At 39.5% G+C, this 20,881-nt stretch overlaps 1 protein-coding gene across 2 annotated transcripts; it reads left to right on the plus strand.

Annotated features, from left to right (window-relative positions):
* The first annotated feature begins 222 nt into the window (after nt 1-222).
* Nucleotides 223-16,058, plus strand: LOC105811426 (olfactory receptor 51E2). Of its 2 annotated transcripts, XM_012645620.1 has the most exons (4): nt 322-410; nt 9,914-9,916; nt 10,512-10,520; nt 14,732-16,058. In XM_012645620.1, exons 1-4 carry the CDS (start codon nt 404-406, stop codon nt 15,727-15,729), a joined length of 1,017 nt encoding a protein of 338 aa, XP_012501074.1. In that variant the 5' UTR covers nt 322-403; the 3' UTR covers nt 15,730-16,058. The 2 variants fall into 2 exon arrangements, with proteins under 2 accessions (XP_012501075.1, XP_012501074.1); XM_012645621.1 differs by lacking the exons at nt 9,914-9,916; nt 10,512-10,520 and having other exon boundaries at nt 223-412; nt 14,718-16,058.
* Nucleotides 16,059-20,881: the final 4,823 nt, after the last annotated feature.

Raw genomic sequence — 20,881 nt, forward strand, 5'->3', positions numbered from 1 at the left:
TTTGTGACTTTACTAAAAACTATTATCATAAATGGTTGAATTTTATAGTATGTGAATTATATCTCAATAAAGCTGTTAAAGAAAAAATCTCTTCAATAAAATGGGACACAAACAAAAAGCTACATCAGCCTATAAAGCACATAGCCACATAATGTGCCACATTATGGCTAATTGCATAATGGGACAAATAAAAGACTGTAGGAGGCAAAAGAAGTCTTCTGGGAACCTCCACATACCCTGGAGACACAGTGAGTTAGCACCACCACCAGGAATTGGCCTCCTAGCTCTGTGCCTGTCTCCAACAAGGCTGGAATTAGTCCTTTTATAAGCTCAGCCCTCTACTGGAATTTAAAGCCTCCTCAGCCTTCCGAATCAGCCTGAGAAGGACAGGCGGAACTGTTGTATGGGCTCTGTAAGTAAAACTGTTTCTGTTCAGTGAAAATGCTTAATTCTAGATGACTTGTGCTTTTTTATCCACAGGAAATAATTTCCTTACAATGTGAAGAATTAGATTAGATAAATGTGATGGTGGGCTGAGGAAGATGGTAAAATTTGCAGAATTATTTATTCCCAGGAAATATGTAGAGAATGTGCATTTTGTTCTCCTTGTATGGAATGGATAACCTGATAGTTGTCAAATGGTTTAATCAGTGCGCTAATGTATTTATCATGATCAGTGAACTTCATTTCTAAGCCCAATGATTCTTACTAAAAATGAAAAATTATCAATTTTGAACACCGACTGCATGCCAGGTACTATATTAACACAGTATATATCCCATTTTATAAAGGAGGAAACTGGATCAAAGGAAGTTTACATTACTTGTAGATTTTTTTTATTGACGCAATAGTTTTTCAGATCATGAGCACTGGAATTGAAAAGAACTGGGTTAAGAATCCCAGCTATGACATTCACTAGTTGTGTGTGAACCTGTACATATTTCATAATCCTTCTGATACTGTTTCTTTCTAAAAGAAGGGAATTTCAAGTGAATCTAATAATACTTGCCACATGGTGCTACAGTAAGAATTAAAAGAATGTTTATAAAGCACTTATCACCGTAATGTTCACAGAACAAGTATTCAATAAATGTTAGCTATTGTTATGAATATTCTTTTATTATTGCCATACAAGGTGTCAAAACTGGTTAGTGTTTGAGCAAGAATCTTTACTCAGTTTGGCCACACACACAATAGCCATGTCATTGGCAAGGACTTGGAGAATATCGATGACACCGTATGGTCTAATTCAGCAGTTAAAGACAGCCACAAGATATAGCTCATAACAGTCCAATGAAAGAAGAGCATTATTATGATCTGCATGGGTATGAAAATTAATCAAGGGATTATAGCACATTTCACACAAGGGAAAATGAAAGCGTATAGAGATTGGAGAGGATGGGTCAGACATTTGAGAGTGAAGGCAGTACAAAAAAGTAGCTTGGGAGAATTTTAGTGTCTCACTCTAATAATATCCATTAGTTCCCCTTTAGTCTTCGATATAAACAGTTAGTTCTTTTTTCAATACAATGAAAATGCAATGACATACAGCTTTAAGTACCCACTACCATCAAATTGTTATTACTTAGCCTTGTTATACAGACCTACTGATGTCCTGGTTTTTGATATTTCAGGAGTAGAATCAACGAAAACTATTGAATATTTGTTTGTAGGGGATGAGAGAGAGGGAGAGCAGTGTATGCATGTGTATGTGCATGGGAGTGTGGGTTTTGGTGGGGGGCAATTCTAATTAGATGATTTACTAGAGTCCGATGTCCTTTGCTGATAAAGGAAACACAGGAGAAAGAGCCAGGGTGGAAATGGAGGGAGGATGGAGTCCGTCCGCTCATGTTGAGGTTGAAGTGGCTGAGGGATTATGAATGGAGATGTCCCTCAGGGGTAGATATTTTATTCACTTTTTATTCACCACTTGAAGCAGAGAGTTTTAATTTATTCTTCAAACTGGTGCTGGTTGTTTTTCTAAATTATGGCTTTGATTGTCTTACTCTATTTCCATGTTGCATTACTACCTTCAAGGTTAAGCCCAGAAACTGCCACAGCTTTAAAAATTCTGCCAACTTTTGAAATACAGAACTCAGGAGATGCCATAATTAGACTGTAGAATTATGAGTCATCTGGATATAAGTCTATTTAAAGCCATGGGAATAACTAATATATCTCAGGGAGACTATATGGAAAGCAAGAAGAGGAACTTCTTAGAAGAAAAGCAGACTCATTTAGAACCCCACAATTTATAAGGCAGAGAACAAAAACATTATTTGACAAATAAGAGAAGAAAAATAGAATAACAATTATGGAAGCTTATGAAAGAGAAAGTTTCAAGGAGGAGGAGGTCAACATTGCCAAAATTTGAGATGAGGGAGAGAAAAACAAACCTGAAATTAAACTTTCAGACTTAGCGTATAGAAAGTCACAGGCGACATCAGTTGGAGGGTATTCTGAGAGTCACTAGAGACAGAATACAGATTGTTCCCAAAGGTGAAGGAACAGTAAACAAAAGCAGATTGTTCTTCAAAGAATTTTTTTTGTCCTTATAAAAGATGTGGCAAGGCCGGGCGCAGTGGCTCACGCCTGTAATCCTAGCACTCTGGGAGGCCGAGGCAGGTGGATTGTTTGAGCTCAGGAGTTCGAAACCAGCCTGAGCAAGAGCTAGACCTCGTCTCTACTAAAAATAGAAAGAAATTAATCAGACAACTAAAAATATATAGAAAAAATTAGCCGGGTATGGTGATGCATGCCTGTAATCCCAGCTACTTGGGAGGCTGAGGCAGAAGGATCACTTGAGCCCAGGAGTGTGAGGTTGCTGTGAGCTAGGCTGACGCCACAGCACTCACTCTAGCCCGGGCGAAAGAGTGAGACTCTGTCTCAAAAAGAAAAAAAAAAAAAAGATGTGACAAGAAATTGAGGGGGAAACAGGGTTTCTGTCCTATACCCCTCCCTCACTGTCTAAACACAGAGGCCAATTATGAGAGCTGTTCAACCTATCCTGGTTGAACTGAGTGTGTTGAAAATATCTATAGAAAAGTGCGGGATGTTGTCATTACTGAATTGGAGTAAAACTTGAGTGTTTTAGACTGCAAAAAAAGGAACCAATAGTACTAAACAAGATACTAAAGAAGGAAAGGAATTTTGTTAGAGTTAAATTTTAAGAGATGGTGAATGATTTGTTTATTTATTCATAAAATATTTGGAAATGTTTGGCTTTTGATGCTCTGCCACTAAAATCTAAGTTAATTATCCTTTCCATGGAATTCAAGATTTTCATGACTTGACCCTGGTGATTTCTCCAGCTTCATCTTCCACAGCACCTAGTCTTACATTTAAAGCTCCAATATACCAATGCTCTTGTAGCTGTCCAACAAACTGGTTTGTGTTATCCCTTCATTCGCATCTCTGGTCATGGTATCTCTGTTGAGAGCACACTTGTCCTATGTTTTATCCTTGTAAGCTCACATCCATCCATCAGAACTTTACAGTCATAAATCACATACTCTGTTAAGATTTCTTCAAACTAATTCCTCTTGACACACACGCAGACATGTTCACATATGCACACACTCAAAATCTCTCACTCCACACTATTTCTCTGTCTCACCTCTTAGATACATCCTATCCTCGTGCACTCCACAACTAGGGGCATTTCTCTCTTTGTCTCCAACTTCTCTGACAGTGCCTGGCATGTAATAGGTGTTCAAAATTAGTCACTTTTCATTTTTAGTTAAGATCCACTAAACTTATATTTAAAGATAAGATTTTCAACCTTATAAGCATGAGGTTTTCAGTTCCTGATAACCTCTTTGGTTTTCTCAGGCACCAAACCGCTCTTATTTTACTTGCTTTATATCCTCCGTGCTGACACAAGACACTGTGAGCTCATTGTGTATGTTTGCTACTGAACTTAACTAAATGTTTGTGATGGATGGCCAAGAGCTTAAGTGGAGTTATTGCCTATGAAAAGGAATAAGGAATCATCTGCCTCTGAGTCCAGCTTGAATGAGGGGAGGGTGTGGGAAGATACGGTTGCAGAGTAAGGGGGAGAAAGGAATTTGAGTTCTCTTCTGCTAGGCTCAACACAGGTCAGGCCAAACTATCCTCTATGGTTTTGTTTTGTTTTGTTTATGATCTCTCAGCAAGAAAGGGAAGAAAAAAACTGCCAAAAACATGAAAATAGGCAATGAATAAACTCAATTATTGAAATAATATAAGGGGAGCCATGAAGAAAATAGGATGAAAGAGAAAATATTCAGATAGTAGTTTAATTTTTTTAAAATGATCACATATAAAATTTCCTACAACTCAATGACAAAAATTACAACTCAATCATTGCATAGGAAATAAAAATCATTGTAGCCAGCGTTAATTGATATATATGGAGCCTTCTCCACTTCCATAACCAGTTTTATTATTCATCATTGTACATTAGATATTGAAGCTATTGAAAAACGATTCTGATCTTTCTCTCTTACTTGTTAATAAACTCCTTAAAAGGGTTTTGTTTGTATAATCCCTTAACTTCTAACACAGCATCACACAAAGAGTAGGTACTCAGTAAAATTCCATGAGAGCACAAGGCAAGATCAAGGGAAGAAATGCTGCAAGTGTATTATTGCTCAACACTCTTATATATGGTATTCTAAAAGGCTTGGAATTCTTTTTCTTGACTTATATAAAACAGAAATCTTTCAAGCACTGCTTTCTCTAGAAAGCCTTCTCCAAATACCACAAACCTATCGAACACTTTGTTTCTGTTAATTCTTTTTTGTTGTTGTTTTTTGATTTGTTTTTTAAATTATTTTATTTTATTTTTAATTGAAAAATAATTGTATATATATGGAGTACAATGTGGTGTTTTAATACGTGTGTGTATTGTGGAATGATGAAATTAGGCCAACTAGCATACCCATCGCCTCAAATATTTATCATTTCTTTGTGGTGAGAACATTTAAAATCCACTTTCATAGCTGTTTTGAAATATATGATACATTATTATTAACTATTAATCTTATTTCCATTATGAGGTTTGATCATACATTTCTGATATTATTTTCAACACTGCCCTGAGGACACTCTCATTACTGTAAACTTCAGAGTCTGAAGTTATAGTTTACTTATTTGGCCAACTCATGTAACTTAACACTTCTCTTTTTCCCTCTAATTTTCTGTTAATTTCAGTTAAATTTTTTCCTTTTTTTTTTTTTTAACTAAGACTTCTTCAGTGGATCCATGAGGTGGCACTTTATCAGGGTGAATGTGTGGGTCTAGAAACATTTAGGTTCCCCTCCATTCTCTCATTTATCAAGACTTCCTGTCAGCCACACAGTACCCTTTCTTTTACTCTGAAAAAAAGTTACCCTAAAATTGGCTACCTCTCATTCATTGATCCCTCTCCAGACACAGCCCTCATCTCTGTTTTTCCCCAGACCTCCATTTCCACCTTATACATACTCATCTGCCTAGTCTGTAATTTTCTGCTCATTGGAAAAAAAGAAAAAGAAAGAAAGAAATACGGTGTTTGCAATAAAGTTGTATTTTTTTCCCTCCAAAGCAAAACAATAGCATTATATTAGGTATTTCCTAAGAAGCATGTCTTAACAAAATGGAGAAAATCCATTCTGGAAAACTATCTCTAAGCAGATTGAAAAGACAACTACATTTGAACATGGCAGCATGTTATATCAGGTGATGCCTGGTGGGAGGTCTGTGTTCTAACTTTCTGTCTCTCCCAAATGTGAGGGCAGGTAACACATTGGATGGGTCTCTTTAATGGCTAGATGCTGAAAACACCTGCACATTACCGCATGGGTGCCTAAGCCATTTATTTGTCACTTTATATATGTCATGTGGTGTTATAATGATCTCTTTCTCAATATTTTCTGGCTTCCCAAATTGTCTGTAAGCTTCTCTGCTTTCCACACTATAACCAATGCCACATTTCTGCTCCACAGCCCCGGTGTATTTTCCTCTGGTGCCAACTACACAGAAAAACAAATCTGCTACTCTTCATCACAGTTTAAAAATGCCAGAGAAGATGAAATAGGATTGGCCAATTTGAGGTAAAGTGTCTATTTTTAGTTCAATCATCTGTGGCTAGAGGAGTAAGAGGAAAGGTCACATGGGTATCAACATAGCTGTCAGCAAAGGGCCGTGGAGAAGAAAAAATTGTGCACTGAGGCAAATTCAAAAAAACAAGGTACACACTATAGCAGTTGAAATATTACATTTCTTTTTATCAATTTAAATGAGCCATTGATATATTCTTATTATATAGGCAGTCATTTTCGATCAGTTTTCTGTTCAAAAAAATTATTTTAATTGGATTAATACACGTAACTTTTTTGTTTCAGACTTTCATCTTGTTCTGTACTTTTAATACAGCATGTCAGCTTTGCAGAATACCACATCCCCTTCCATCATTTTCCTGCTAACTGGTGTTCCTGGGCTGGAAGCCTTCCACACCTGGATCTCCATTCCCTTCTGTTTCCTCTATATAACTGCCCTCTCAGGAAACAGCCTGATTCTCTTCACCATCGTCACTCAGCCCAGCCTCCACGAGCCCATGTACTATTTCCTCTCCATGCTGTCCACCACTGATCTTGGCCTGTCCATATCCACTCTGGTCACCATGCTGGGTATATTCTGGTTCAATGCCCGGGAGATCAGCTTTAATGCCTGCTTGTCCCAGATGTTCTTTATTAAATTCTTCACTGTCGTGGAATCCTCAGTGCTTTTGGCCATGGCTTTTGATCATTTTGTGGCCATCTCTAATCCCCTTAGGTATGCCACCATTTTAACTGACTCCAGGATAGCTCAAATTGGAGTAGCACTTGTCGTCAGGGGGACCCTAATGCTGACACCAATGGTAGCACTTCTTAAAAGGCTGTCCTACTGCCACAGCCACGTGCTCCACCACTCTTACTGCTACCATCCGGATGTGATGAAGCTCTCCTGCACAGACACCAGGATCAACAGTGCAGTGGGGCTGACTGCCATGGTCTCTACTGTTGGGGTGGATTCAGTCCTCATCCTCCTTTCTTATGTTTTGATCATTAAGACTGTCCTCAGCATTGCATCCTCAGAAGAGAGGAAAAAAACCTTCAGCACATGCATCTCCCATATTGTGGCTGTTGCTGTATTCTATATTCCCTTGATCAGTCTGTCCTTTGTTCACAGATTTGGGAAACAAGCCCCAGCCTATGTACACACTCTGATTGCTAACACCTACCTGCTGATCCCGCCAGTAATGAATCCCATCATCTACAGTGTGAAGACAAAACAGATTCGTAGAGCTGTGATAAAAATTCTCCATTCCAAAGAAACAGAATTATAGAATTCCTAGCACTAGATGGACACTTCAAGATGGTCTACTCCAGGTCATGTTATCAATTAAAAACAAAACAAAACAAAAAGCCAAAAAACTGGTGTTCATTAAATCTAAGTGTATAATCATTTGAAATTAAAGTTGAAATCAATTTAGAACATCAGCTAGTTTGACCACTTAATTTTACAGATTAGCAGGTGGAAACATACAAATTGGAGGGATGAACAACTGCAAGCTTTATGTCTAGAATTTCTCCTCCTCATCACCGTTTGTTCCAAATGCCCTTGCCCTCTATCCCTGCCAGTAGCCTTTCTGTTCTTACCTCATCCACTTTGCAGCAGAGTGACACATTATGAAAATGTCACTCCTTTCTGAGAAATAGTATTTTCTAATTGTAATAATAATTTTAACTAACATTTATTATTTCCTCTGACGAGTCATAGTTCTAAGTGTTTTTTACATGTATTAACACATTTTATATCTAAAATAACATTATAAGGTAGTTACTTCTATTACCAATGAGAAAATTGAGTCATAAAATGTTAAGTAGCTTCTTTAAATAGCTAGTAAGTGGCAGAGAGCATCCTTGAAAATTGACTCCAGGGGCCCTCATTCTCTTAACTTTAATGCTATCTTGCTGCCTATAATGTATATAATGTATATCTATATATAGGTATATAAATTGTACATATACTTATATATTAGTCCATGTAATTTGTACTGGAGAACATAAAGAAATAAAAAAATTAACAAAGCAAAACAAAACACAACTCTAACCTCTAGAAATTTTCAATCAAATTAGAGCAGAAAAGCCCAAATCAAAAATCTTCAAACCTCACAAATATTAATACATTTCTACCTGATGATTTTTTTTCGACTCAAGCATATTTCAGACTTTCTCTTAGGCCTCCATCAACTTTCTGCCCCAACAGAAACAGAAAATGACTGTGAATTGCACATGAATTACAGTTTGTGTCATTTACTTAGAACTTTTTAAATTTGTGGCATAATTTCTCATAATGGCTTAACCAGAAAGTTAATTATTTTCACCCTGGATGTATCCATTAATTCTCCAAACTTTAAAGCATTTATTCCAAAGACATATTGATATCACTCATTTAAGGTGGACCCTATAGCTGGTATTGTGTCCAGGAAGGAAGTAGAAAGTAATCATTCATATCTACAAGGAATTTAGTAAGTGACTACAGTACTGAATATTTACTAATAAGGATTTATTAGTTAAATCAGCATATTTGCAACAATATTTTCAGTCTTATTTATTGTTATTCTTTATCTCCGTATGTTAGAATGTCCCAGGACTTTGTTCTCAGATGTTTTTCTTTGGCATGCTCCCATCTTTGACATCTTATCTAGCATCATGTCTTTAAAAATGATTTACATGCTGACAAACTCCAAATTAATATCTATAGTTGAGACTTATCCAACTGCCTACATAACAGTATCTCTGCTTGAATGTCTCATAATTATCTTAGACTCAACATGTCCAAAACCATATCCTAATATTCCCATCAAGGGAAATACAGGGTCATCCACAGTTTTCCCTCACTCAGTAACTCTACCTTTCAGGTTGCTGAGTCAAAACACTTGAAATTACACCTGTTGCCTTTTTTGTCACTCCTATGCCCATCCAACCTGTCAGCAAATCCTAATTATGCTTCCTTCCCCAAAGTGATAGCCAGAACTCAACCACTTTACACCACCTCTACTGCTACTACCACGATGCAAGCCATTATCTTGGACTGGAAATATTATAATAGCCTTCTGGTGGACCTTCCTGTTTACTTTAGTCTATTTCCCTACAGCAGTTAGAGTGACTATTTTAATACATGAGGCAGATAATGTTCAACATGCTCCAAGAGCCTCCTGTCTTATCCAGGGAAAATTTACGGTCATTGTAATAGTTTATAAGAATCTTTATGATCTGACTTCTCTCCAGCATCCCAACTTCATCTCCTACTACTCTCCCCGTAAATACACTCTATGACACTAGCCTCCAGATATTTTCTTAAGCTCACCAAGTATGCTCCAACATTGGAGTTGATACTTGCTGTTCTCCCCACCTGGAATGTTCTTCCCCCAGAGACCCACATGGCTTACCTCATCACTCCATGCAGGTCTTTCCTCAAGTGTACCTTGTGACAAGGCCCTTAACATTATAATAATAATAGCAATGACAGCACTTCTCCTTCAATCCCTATCTGTATTCATTCTCATCCTTACCTGCCTTGTTTTCAAGTTTTCGTACTTCCATCCCCCAACCTATTGCATATATGTTTATTTCTTTTCTTGTCTTCCCACTACAAGACAAGGTCTTTGAGGGTAAGAAGTTTGTTTCACTGATGCTGTCTCTCATCCCCTAAAACAGGGCCTGCCACATAGTAAAAATAATGAAATGTTTAAGTGATCTGGCTCTATTTGGTTCTCAAGCTTTGTTGTTTCCCTCTGTACAATGTTCCAAGCACAACCAACAACTTATACTTCCTTAATCCTGAATGCCTTGTGTCACTTTCCAGCCTCTGCACAAACTGTTACCTTCACCCACAGTACTCTCACTCTCTCCATGCCCCTGACTTAGAATAGAAGTGACTCTCCTTCAGGGACTTTCCCCTACCTCTCCAGCGTGCCTGGTGTCCTTTCCAGGTTCTCCTGAAGCACCTCATCCTTCTTCCTCATTACAACCCTTTCCACTCTGTGTTGTACTCCCCTACAGCAGACTCTGAGCTCACTTCTCAAGGTCAGGGACTGAGTCTTATTCACTGTTGTTTCCAAAATGCTATCCCTAGTGTTGGACCCATAGTAGCTTTTAATCTTTATTAAATTAATGAATAAGTAAACAGCATCTTACATACATAAGGATTTGGAAGGCACACAAAAAGATAACAAAGTTCTTTAATATCAGAAAGTTCCTCTTAGTCTCTACAGATACATTTTCACGAGGCTACACACTTTGGAGAATACAGTACCAGGGGCTGCCCTTCTGTAGGAAAAGTTCACTCTAGTTCATATGACCTAATATAGCCTCATCCTAATCTTGTGCAGTCTTCCTTCATCCTCTTTCCATGAAACTTGCCTTATCTAGACACAAATGAATGTAGATAAAAACAAATATGTTAGGAGGCCATTTTAGAGAGGTGATTTATATTTTGAATACACTGCCAGTCTATTTCTGTGTATTTCTGCCCCCTTCTATTCCCTCACCTGTACCCCATGGATCATCTTTCTTACATAGCCCTGACTCACAGTGACGCAAAACAAAAATCCAAAGAAGCTACAAGCAGGTCCAAGATGTAAAGATGAGGAAGCTGAGATGACGAGGGCTTAGAGACTAGATTTTTGTTTGTTTGTTTGCTTCCACAGGCTGCATGGGGTAGGGAGGCGTGAAGGAAAAAGAAAACATAGGGCTGGAAAAGAAGAGTGGAGGTACTCAGAGTCCTAAAAATGGGAAAGAGAAGAAGGAACTTCAATCTTGAGGACCAGACAACTGAGATGATCACACCACTTTGCAGATTTTTCTCCCCCACCTCACCCCATGCATGCCAGCCTGTAGATAGCCATATGTCCAACAATCCTGGAAACTTGCATCACTAGTAAGTGGGTAATTTGGACACTTTGAGAATGAGTGGGTTGCAGAGCAAATGTTATGCTCTGACCAAGGTGGACAAGCTCAAAATGAATCGAGTACTTTTCTAAAAATCACACAGCCACTGTTGTAGCTACTTGGACATGGTGGTGGTGATGAAGATGGAAATAAGAGAAAACATTCAATATATTTGTAGAGGGAAAACTAGACAAGATTTTTTGAATAACTGAATGCGAGAGATGACGAAAATTTGTGTATCTTCAGTTTCTGTCTTGCATAACTAAATTCATAAGCATACCCAGTCTTATCCTCCCCAATTTCACCCTCTCAATGGCTTCTAGAATAGCAATCTAGCATACATGTCTAGTTGTGATGTCCCTGCTTATCACTGTGTGTTCACCTCCCAAGTCCAACAGGATGAAGTTCTTCAGTTCGCAACCTGCCACTGGCTCACATCCACTGACCTCTCCAATTTCTCTCTTTCCTTTTGGGGTTGCCTCTAACCTCCAGCCAAGCCACACTACTAATAGTTCTCCCACAGAGAATTCTGTTTCTTTCCTCCACAATTTTCTATCTGCTGAATACCCTCTTTGGGGGCCCATGCCACTACTAAATAAATGCCTCCTCTCGAGTTCTCATAAAAATCTGTGGCATTCACTGCTCGTCCATATTATTTCATGATTGTTTGTGTAGGTGCCTGTGAACACCTTGAAGGCAAAGATTTGGTCTTATTCACCTCTGTAGCCCCTGAACTCAGCACAATGCCTGAACAAAACTAGCATTGGGGATATGTGTGTTACACAATGAATGCATTAACTTCATTGTCAGATATAGGTGACTAAATAAATGCTTGGTGGCTAACTGATAAGGAAGTAATTCTGTCTCTATTTTCAGAGATTACAGTGACAATGACAAGGTAAGACTCACGTGTGAGCACACTTTAACAGGATGGCAGAGCAGAATAAAGTGCTGAGTAAAGTATAATGACATCCTGCTGGGCATGATGCGGAGCACATGTCACTGGGAAAGAGAGACAAGGGGGTCATGAGGTACTGGGGATACTTTCTGGAGAAGGTAGTGCAGGTGTTTTATGTTTTAGTTTATTTTGCTTATGTCATTGTAGGCCCTTGTTAAGCGTTATTGAATGTGAATAATTAAAAAGTCAGAATACCTTGTTCTCCAGCCAATAATATCACTAACTAATTGTGTGACCTCAGGCAAGGAGCCTTCATCTCATCTGTTCTTCACCTGTAACACAGGTACAATAAAAAGTGGCTCCCCTACCTTAAGGGCTGTTTTATCAATCAGAAGAAAACCTAGGGAAAGATATGAAGACATGCATGTCCCCATTTTGAACTATAGGGCTACATTTTCTTTTTTTTTTAATTTTATTCTTAGAGAGAATGCAAACTCCTAGAGTCCAAGGACCATGACTATTCTCCCACTGTGCCTGTTGTGGCTAGGGCAGTAACTAATGAGGAAACACGCTAGCCCTGTGGCTGACAATGGGAGCCTGAGTTAGCCTGGGAGAGAGGGGACAGATTGTCGAGAGACCTGCATGTGTGAGTGTGGGAGTGACAGCAGAGGCAGTGGGCTCCTTGGGATTTCTCCCCCTGGACAGGAACAGTGGGAGGCCTGTGAGAGCGGCACACAAGTAGACGAGGAGATGTTGTCCCTCTGTCTGCCAAGTCCTTGGAGCCTCAGCTCATACTCCCACAGCTGTTCCCATGGGCCTTCCGAGTAGTTATAAAACAGCCTGATACAGAAGGGGAAATCAGTTCCAGATGCTCTCTAAGTAGGACTGCACCATTCTCAGGTGAGTTTGCCTTCACCTGGGGTCAGGCAGCCTGAAGCTCCTGTCATCCTAAGAGACATGAAGACCCCAAAAACTGCTTTATGGCAGGGACGGGGAGAAGCCCTTGCAGTCCCATCCACACCATCATGGGCTAGGAAGAAATGTCACAGAGCCTTAGCTAACAATCCAGAAATGCAGGTGAATGCAGCAGCTATGTTCGTACACAAAGAGAAGCTGGAATTGGGTCTAGCCGGGAGTAACTTTAGGTAGGAGGCCAGACAACATGGGAGGGAAACATGGTGTCCTGGGATAAGTACCTTAGAAGATGAGCTAGAGATGGCCCAAAGTCTTAGACTTCAGTAAGGAAGTGTAGGTGCCAGAAAAATAGAAAAGGTGCTCTGCAGAGAGAGGAGTCAAGAAAGTATCTGACTCTGTGGCCAACAGAGCCCCTGTTGTGTCAGCACTGCGCATAGTATCATGCACAAAGTTCTTGAGAAAGTGGAACTATGTCACTGTAATCACCTTCATTCCCCTCCACGCCTGCCCTTTTCTTCACCATAAACCCCATGTCTCTTAGACACAGTGGTCTTGTAATCCGGCCTTTCTGCAGGGAAGACTTCTTAGCTTAGTCTCATAATTTCATGCATGATTTGTTTAGATTCCTGCATTCCCATCCCCAAGGTATCTATGATGGATGCGGAGATGGATGTATGGATACAAGATACAAGTTATCTTGTATCTCACTGAAGGTTGCAATTATTTGCCTCCAAAAGGCTTTTCATGTTCTGACAGCAGCTAAGAGCCAAATTTGGGATATCTTACTTGTCAAGGAGAGTGGATGTTATGTCTGTACAAGTTGTGAGGATGGAGAAGAGCAAATAGAGGCCATAAGTGTGGCTTTTGTCACCTTTGAACCCTGGATCGGTTCTTCCTTGCTTACCCAAGATGGGAAGAATCCAATTCAAATCTTTTAGTACTCATTTTGGCACACTGTGTTTTAAGATCACTGGTCTCTAAACTCTCACCACTAAGGCCAAATCAAAGGGCCTTTTTCCAGCTGCAGTAAGGACCCAGGGGAGGTGTGAAGAAGAATCCTTGGAGGGATAAACCGGTTAACCTGAATACAATCAATGAAGACACCTGCAGAGTTTATTTCCAAGCGTCAGAGCCTCTGTTTCTCACAGCCAAGTCACTGGCTATTTAGAAACAATTAGCCCTAAAGAGCAGGGAACCTAGGGCACCTAGCAGAGTCTGATGGGTCTCCTATTCCCACTGCCTTAGAACATCCATTATTCCCTTCTCTAATTTCTACTCATGTTTCAAGACTAAACAGAAGGATCATCTTTTCCAGGAAGATTCCTCGGCTCATGCCTCTCCTCCTGTTCGTTCATTAACTGCACACCTTATGCTAACATTCACCACAGTACTCTAATATATTGGTTATTTGTCTATTTTCTACCTGAGGCAACCCATCTAGAGAGCAAGGGAAATGTCTTTCAACTCTGTACCAGTAGCACCTAGAAAATAGCCTTGTACATAGTAGGTCATATAAGTAAATTCTTATAGAATGAATTAATAAGTGAAAAAGTGGGAGAGGAAGGAAGAGAGTGAGGGAGGGAAGAAGACAATCCTATCTGAAGGGGTCCACAATAGGGTATCTCTTAACAGTTATCTGAGAAAAGGGATACCCAGTATTTAGACAATGAAGATATGGACCAGGAGTAAGAGTCCGAGGGAATTTGGGACATCTTCATTTTGAGATAAGCATTAGTCATCCCAGGTTTCCTTTTAAAATATTGAATGGGCATTGACAGTAGTGATTGAAAAATGAATTTAAGTTGTCACATTTCCCCCTTTGGAAAAGGGCCTCAGAGCTTATGAGAGAGCTTAAGTGGGAATGGGAAGAGACAGGAGGTGAGAGAGAGCTGGGATGCTCAGCCCAGGTGTACAGGGGACTCTGATTGTGTTCCATGTCCCTGCAGATTGCCCGTGCAACGTACCCTCACCAGTCCCACCTCCTTAGTGCCAGCTATGAGTTCCTGCAACTTCACACATGCCACCTTTGTGCTTATCGGTATCCCAGGACTGGAGGAAGCCCATTTCTGGATCGGCTTCCCTCTCCTTTCAATGTATGCCGTGGCAGTGTTTGGAAATTGCATCGTGGTCTTCATCGTTAGAACAGAGCGCAGTCTGCACGCTCCCATGTACCTCTTCCTCTGCATGCTGGCAGCCATTGATCTGGCCTTATCCACATCCACCATGCCCAAGATCCTCGCCCTCTTCTGGTTTGACTCCCGGGAGATTAGCTTTGAGGCCTGCATTGCCCAGATGTTCTTTATTCATGCCCTCTCTGCCATTGAATCCACCATCCTGCTGGCCATGGCCTTTGACCGTTATGTGGCCATCTGCCACCCACTGCGCCATGCCGCAGTGCTCAACAATACAGTAACAGCCCAGATTGGCATGGTGGCCCTGGTCCGTGGGTCCCTCTTCTTTTTCCCACTGCCTCTGCTTATCAAGCGGCTGGCCTTCTGCCACTCCAACGTGCTCTCACACTCCTATTGTCTGCACCAGGATGTGATGAAGTTGGCCCATGGAGACACATTGCCCAATGTGGTCTACGGTCTTACTGCCATTCTTCTGGTTATGGGCGTGGATGTCATGTTCATCTCCTTGTCCTATTTTCTTATAATACGAACAGTTCTTCAACTGCCTTCCAAGGCAGAGAGAGCTAGGGCTTTTGGGACCTGTGTGTCACACATTGGAGTGGTATTGGCCTTCTATGTGCCACTCATTGGCCTCTCAGTGGTGCACCGCTTTGGAAACAGCCTTGATCCCATTGTGCACGTTATCATGGGTGATATCTACCTGCTGCTGCCTCCTGTGATCAACCCCATCATCTACGGTGCCAAGACCAAACAGATCCGAACACGGGTGCTGGCTTTGTTCAAGATCAGCTGTGACAAGGACCTTCAGGCTGCGGAAGGCAAGTGACCCTTACCACTGCACTTCCTCTTATCCATACTGGCTTGATTTATACAATTATTTCCTAACAATAGCTTAATTCCAGTTTCCCACAAGCACATTAGTGCTTTTCTCTGGCTGGAATAGTAAACTAAAGTATGGTCCATCTACTTCATAGAATATTCTGTGGAATAATACATATTAATGGAATATTATGTGGTTTAAAGACTGCTATAAAACAAAACATGCTTATAGCGTAAAGAAAAACAATAAAGATACATGACTGTAACTTACTTGAAAAATAGTGTATGCCTTGGATAAAATGTGCTCAAATTACTAATGATTTAGTTTTCTCCCTACTTTCTAAATGTCCTTATTATGGAGGTATTTGTTTAGCTGACATGCACAACTTTTAAAAAGGGGAAAACGAAGTTGACAATTTATGAAAGGCAGGGCTTGCTACAGTCCTCACAGCTGATTTATTATGCATTACCTAGAAATTTATATAAGCCCTTAATAATAATGCCTACAAACACATCTTGTGTGCTTACAATGTTCTGGGCACTACTACGTGTGCTTTATGGGTTTTATATGATATTTACAATTTTATGAGGTAGGTGCCATTTTTGTCTCCTCATTACAGGTGAGAGAAATGAAGCTTATATTAACAAGGGAACTTAACTAAGCCACAAACTTGTGGGTCCTGTGCCAAGATTTGAAATTAAATTTGATAATTGAATACAGTTACTAAACTACCATGTTATATTGCTTCCTTTGTAACATCTGCCATTTATTTCCTCAGTCTGTATGAATCCTCTGTTTCCTCTCTGCTGTGTGCTAAGATTGATGGCTTTGTATGTGTGCTGAGAGATAACCCTGCCCTAGCTGGGGGCAACATACTCAAATTACTCTCCATGTTTTATAACCATTTCTCTTGGTCTTATTGCCTTCTTTCCAAATACAGGGAGAATGTTTTTGTCTATTTAGCTTTTGTATCTCAATCACCTCTTCCTTTTTTTAGTGTGTCCTGTACCTGTCAGACATTCGGAATGTACGGCACATGATACTATCTGAGTTTTAACTTAGGTATAAGATAAAATAAAATTTTGAGTTCTGCTAAGTTGCTTTTACATTTGTAGAATCCTGTAAATCAGAATTGGAAATATGAGAGGTTTCCTAGTCATCTTTCTCACCAGGGCAGGAGTTCTGACAGGCATTGTTGGCACAACTGTGAAGACGCTGAATGCATCTGGTTTCAAGGTGGGATATTCCCACTTTATTGTTGAGCAGCACCAATGAGCAGCTGAAATCTGAACACAATTCTGGGCCTATGTGTTCCCTCTGTCACTCCACTGAACAAGTCTTGGATGCGGGAATTGGGTGGATAAACCATGAGGGAGACTCCGTACTGTGGGCTCTTTCCCAGGAGGAGGGAACAGCAGACACACACTCTCTTCTGGCAATGCCCCTGCTAGCATCTGGATCTGTGAGCATGCAATTGTGATTCATTGTTCAGAGGCAGCAAAGTGGCCTCCAAAGTCACGCAGCTAATCAATGCAGACAGGCCAGGCCTGAAGGAAGGAGACAGAATGGAAGAAATGGATGACTTCCCTAAAGAAATGAAAGTACACCCATGCTCTGTAAAAGCAGAAATTTAGCTATTGGGCCCTACCCTCAAATAATGAGAGTAGGGGCCTCATTTTATGGAATTGAACTCCCCTTATGTCTCTCCCCACAACCTCAATTCTCTTCTATCTTCCTGTCCATTACTGTACCTCAAATCTCCTCCAACCTACTTCCATATGCCTAAGAACATGGTCATAATGGCAATTTAATAAATAGTGTATCTCTTTCTCTCAAAATTCTTATTCTCTCCCACTACAGCCCAAGTCATTTATATTCTATTCCTTTATCTCCTCTCCTTCCCCTCTTAAGATTTCTAACTTTTAAGAGGATTCTATGCCACTGTTCATATCATAGCAGCATTATCCACAATGACCAAAAGTTGAAAACGACCCAAATATCCACCAACAGATGAATGAATAAGCACAATGTGGTGTATACATGCTATAGAGTAATATTCAACCTTAAAAAAGATAAAATTCTGGCACATGCTACAAAACAAATGAACTTTTAAAACATGCTAAATTAAATAAGCCAGACACAAAAGGACAAATGGAATATGATTCCACCTATGTAAGTACCTACAATAGGCAAATTCATAGAGACAAAAAATAGAATACAGGTTACCAGGGCTGAATGGTAGGGAGGGTGGGGAGTATTGTTTATTGGGTACAAAGTTTCAGTGTGGGATGATGGGAAAGTTCTGGAAATGGATAGTGATTATGGTTGTACAATAATGTGAATGTACTTAATGCCAATGAATTGTATGCTTAATGTTTAAAATGGTAAATTTTATGTTATGTATGTTTTACCACAATAAAAATGTCACCCAAAAGAAAAAAAAAATCCATGCTTAAACCAATGAATGAATTAATGAATTCATTACTAGTAATTCGTTAATGAATTACTAATGAATTAATCTGGGGGTAGGTCCCAGCTATCTGTAGTTTTTAAAGTTTCCCAGGTGATTCCAATGGGCAGCCAAGTTGACCAGCCCCTAAATGCTTCAACGTATTATAGACCAGCAAGATAATACATCCTCACACTGATTTGTGACACAGAGAAAATGTTAGCCTCTCTTTGCAAAGGTTATATAGTTAGTAGCATATGAAAATTTCCAACCATTGCTAGAATTTAATGATAATTTTGTGTTTTACTAAAATTGTTACAAAATGCAGTTATATTTTTTTAAAAAAAGGGTAAAAATGGAAAGTTTAATATAACCCAGATAACTCATGTAGAAATCTTTTTGCTGTGTTTTGTTGGATAACAGATGCTATCCAACCTATAAAAGAACCAACAATCCTCATAATGTTAAGCTCTAATTTCTAGTTAAAATTAGTACTACAAAATAACATAAGAAAAGCTGTGTAATACAAATATGCAAGGTACACACGAAGACGACCCTGTAGTCTTGGGTCAATGTCAGCCTCAGAGTATCTGGTCTTGAAGACCTTGCATCTGTGTTTCATAATGTTCAAGCTGATGGGTGATACAGTTTGAGTTGCCTTTATACATAAATTAACTGAGGGACTATGTGAGAAAAACGGCAGGTTATTGACGAGCCCACTATCTGAGCAATAAGTTCAGCAAAAAAATGAATCAAATATAACCCCAGGTGTCTATCCCTGAGGACAGGTCTCTAATTATTCGGTGAAACGTTTTACTTATTACACATTTATTATTTATTTTCTATATTTTGGCTGAAATAAATTGGAAGTTAGAGCATTATGAGGGGAATGCAGTGATAAGGAATTGACAAAGTGTACCCTGATATTGACCTGCCGTAAGGGGGAGTCACAGAGTTACCCACAGACACCTGAGGTTCTTTGAAAGTATAGAGCTAAACGTGGCGTCAGTCAAAACTGTTTATCTTATTATCATCCATCATCTCTTTTGTTCAAAGTTATTTTGGTAAATTCTGAGCTTAGTTCCCGGCCACTTCATTTTTAAAAAGTACAGTACCATTCCATGTCATCGCATCTTGGCCATTTTTACTCCTGTCTCAATAATACATTTTCTCATTTGACATATGTTTCCTCGGTTCCCCGCCGCCAGGCAGGGAAAGCTGGGGGTGGGTGGAGATAAGATGGAAAGTTCATAAGAAATAAAAATCTGCTTTAATGTCTGTTATTGATTTAAAAATAACGTTTTCCATCGACAAGAATTTTCCATACAAAATAGTTCTCCCTGGGAGTGGAATAATATCAGGTTTCTAAATGAATTTGCGATATTAATCTAATAGGAGTTTTGAACAAAAGGGCATAGAAATAATTCATGAAGAACTTTCTAGTGTGACTCATCAGGACTGTGAAATCAAGGTGAGAGCTGAGACAGGCAACTGTTTGCCGATGTGTAAGATGTTAGAAGAGAAAATATCAGAGTGCGTCAGGAAGGAAGAGCATCATTTTAAACCGCTTCTGTTTTGGTTGTAGCTGTGTACATAAACATCATGACATAGATGGAGCTAAATGCTGCTACATTTCATGTTACACACCAGGAAAAAGCCGAACGCACTGACCGGGTGCGGTGATGAGGCAGGACAGCGCCTTAGCCAGACGCAATTGCTGCAGCCTCTCTGTGCTGCTCCCCTGCTCTGAATTTCAAGCCTTCACCGGCAAAGTCTCATAAATCTCACTGCAGCAGGTCCGTGGATTTTCCTAACTCCTCTTCAAAGCCCTTCCAGAGCCTGGATAATGCAGAGAATCTCCTGTCATGGCAGGAAAAATTAAATAGTTTATCTTGTTTTGAAAGAGCCTACAGTTGCTTGTTGGATCCCCCTGAGTGGCAGTTAGTTTAGGAAAAAGGAAACTGGGTTATTTTGCTCAGATTATCTCCCTTCACCCAGAAAGAACTGGCTCAGGAGGGCCCATGGCAATTTCTAGAAAAGCGTGTCACAGGATATATACATTTACAATATGTAACAATATTTTAATACAAAAGAGGACAGTATATAATCCCTGTGCCATGTGACAGTATTAGCCTAGAACATTGTTTCCCAATATGTCTATTAGGTGGGGAGCATGTGGCCGGACGGTCAGTGCGTAGGCGGTGGCCACTGCAGCTCTGAGGTTTGTCTTGAACTTGTGATATCTCCAGGCTCACTCAAAATAGATCATTTCCTGAGTGGAGGAGAACTAACCGTCCACATTGGGTTGTCTTTTATATTTTGCCAAATAATTTAAACACGTAGAAAATACAGAGATTAATATGAAAAACACCTGTATCCACCACTTAGGTTGGTCAGAGCTTAACATTTAGCCACATTGGATTCAGATTGTTTTTAATAAATAAAACATTACAGATCTAATTGAATTTCTCTGTTTCGCTCTGTGATTCCACACACTTGAATAGTAACCATTACTTTAATTAAATTTTTTGACAAGCATTCCCATACAGTTCTTTATCGTTTTACTACATATGTTTGTTTACATAATTTATATGTACTGTTGCACAATTTTGTAAGTTTTATGTAAATGATATACTTTTTCCTTCAAGTTACTTTTGCCCAATATTAATTTTTTTTTTATAATTTATATGTATATTTGTAGATCTAGGG

The sequence above is a fragment of the Propithecus coquereli genome, unplaced genomic scaffold (assembly GCF_000956105.1).
Source record: "Propithecus coquereli isolate 6110/MARCELLA unplaced genomic scaffold, Pcoq_1.0 Scaffold235, whole genome shotgun sequence".
NCBI lineage: Eukaryota > Metazoa > Chordata > Mammalia > Primates > Indriidae > Propithecus > Propithecus coquereli.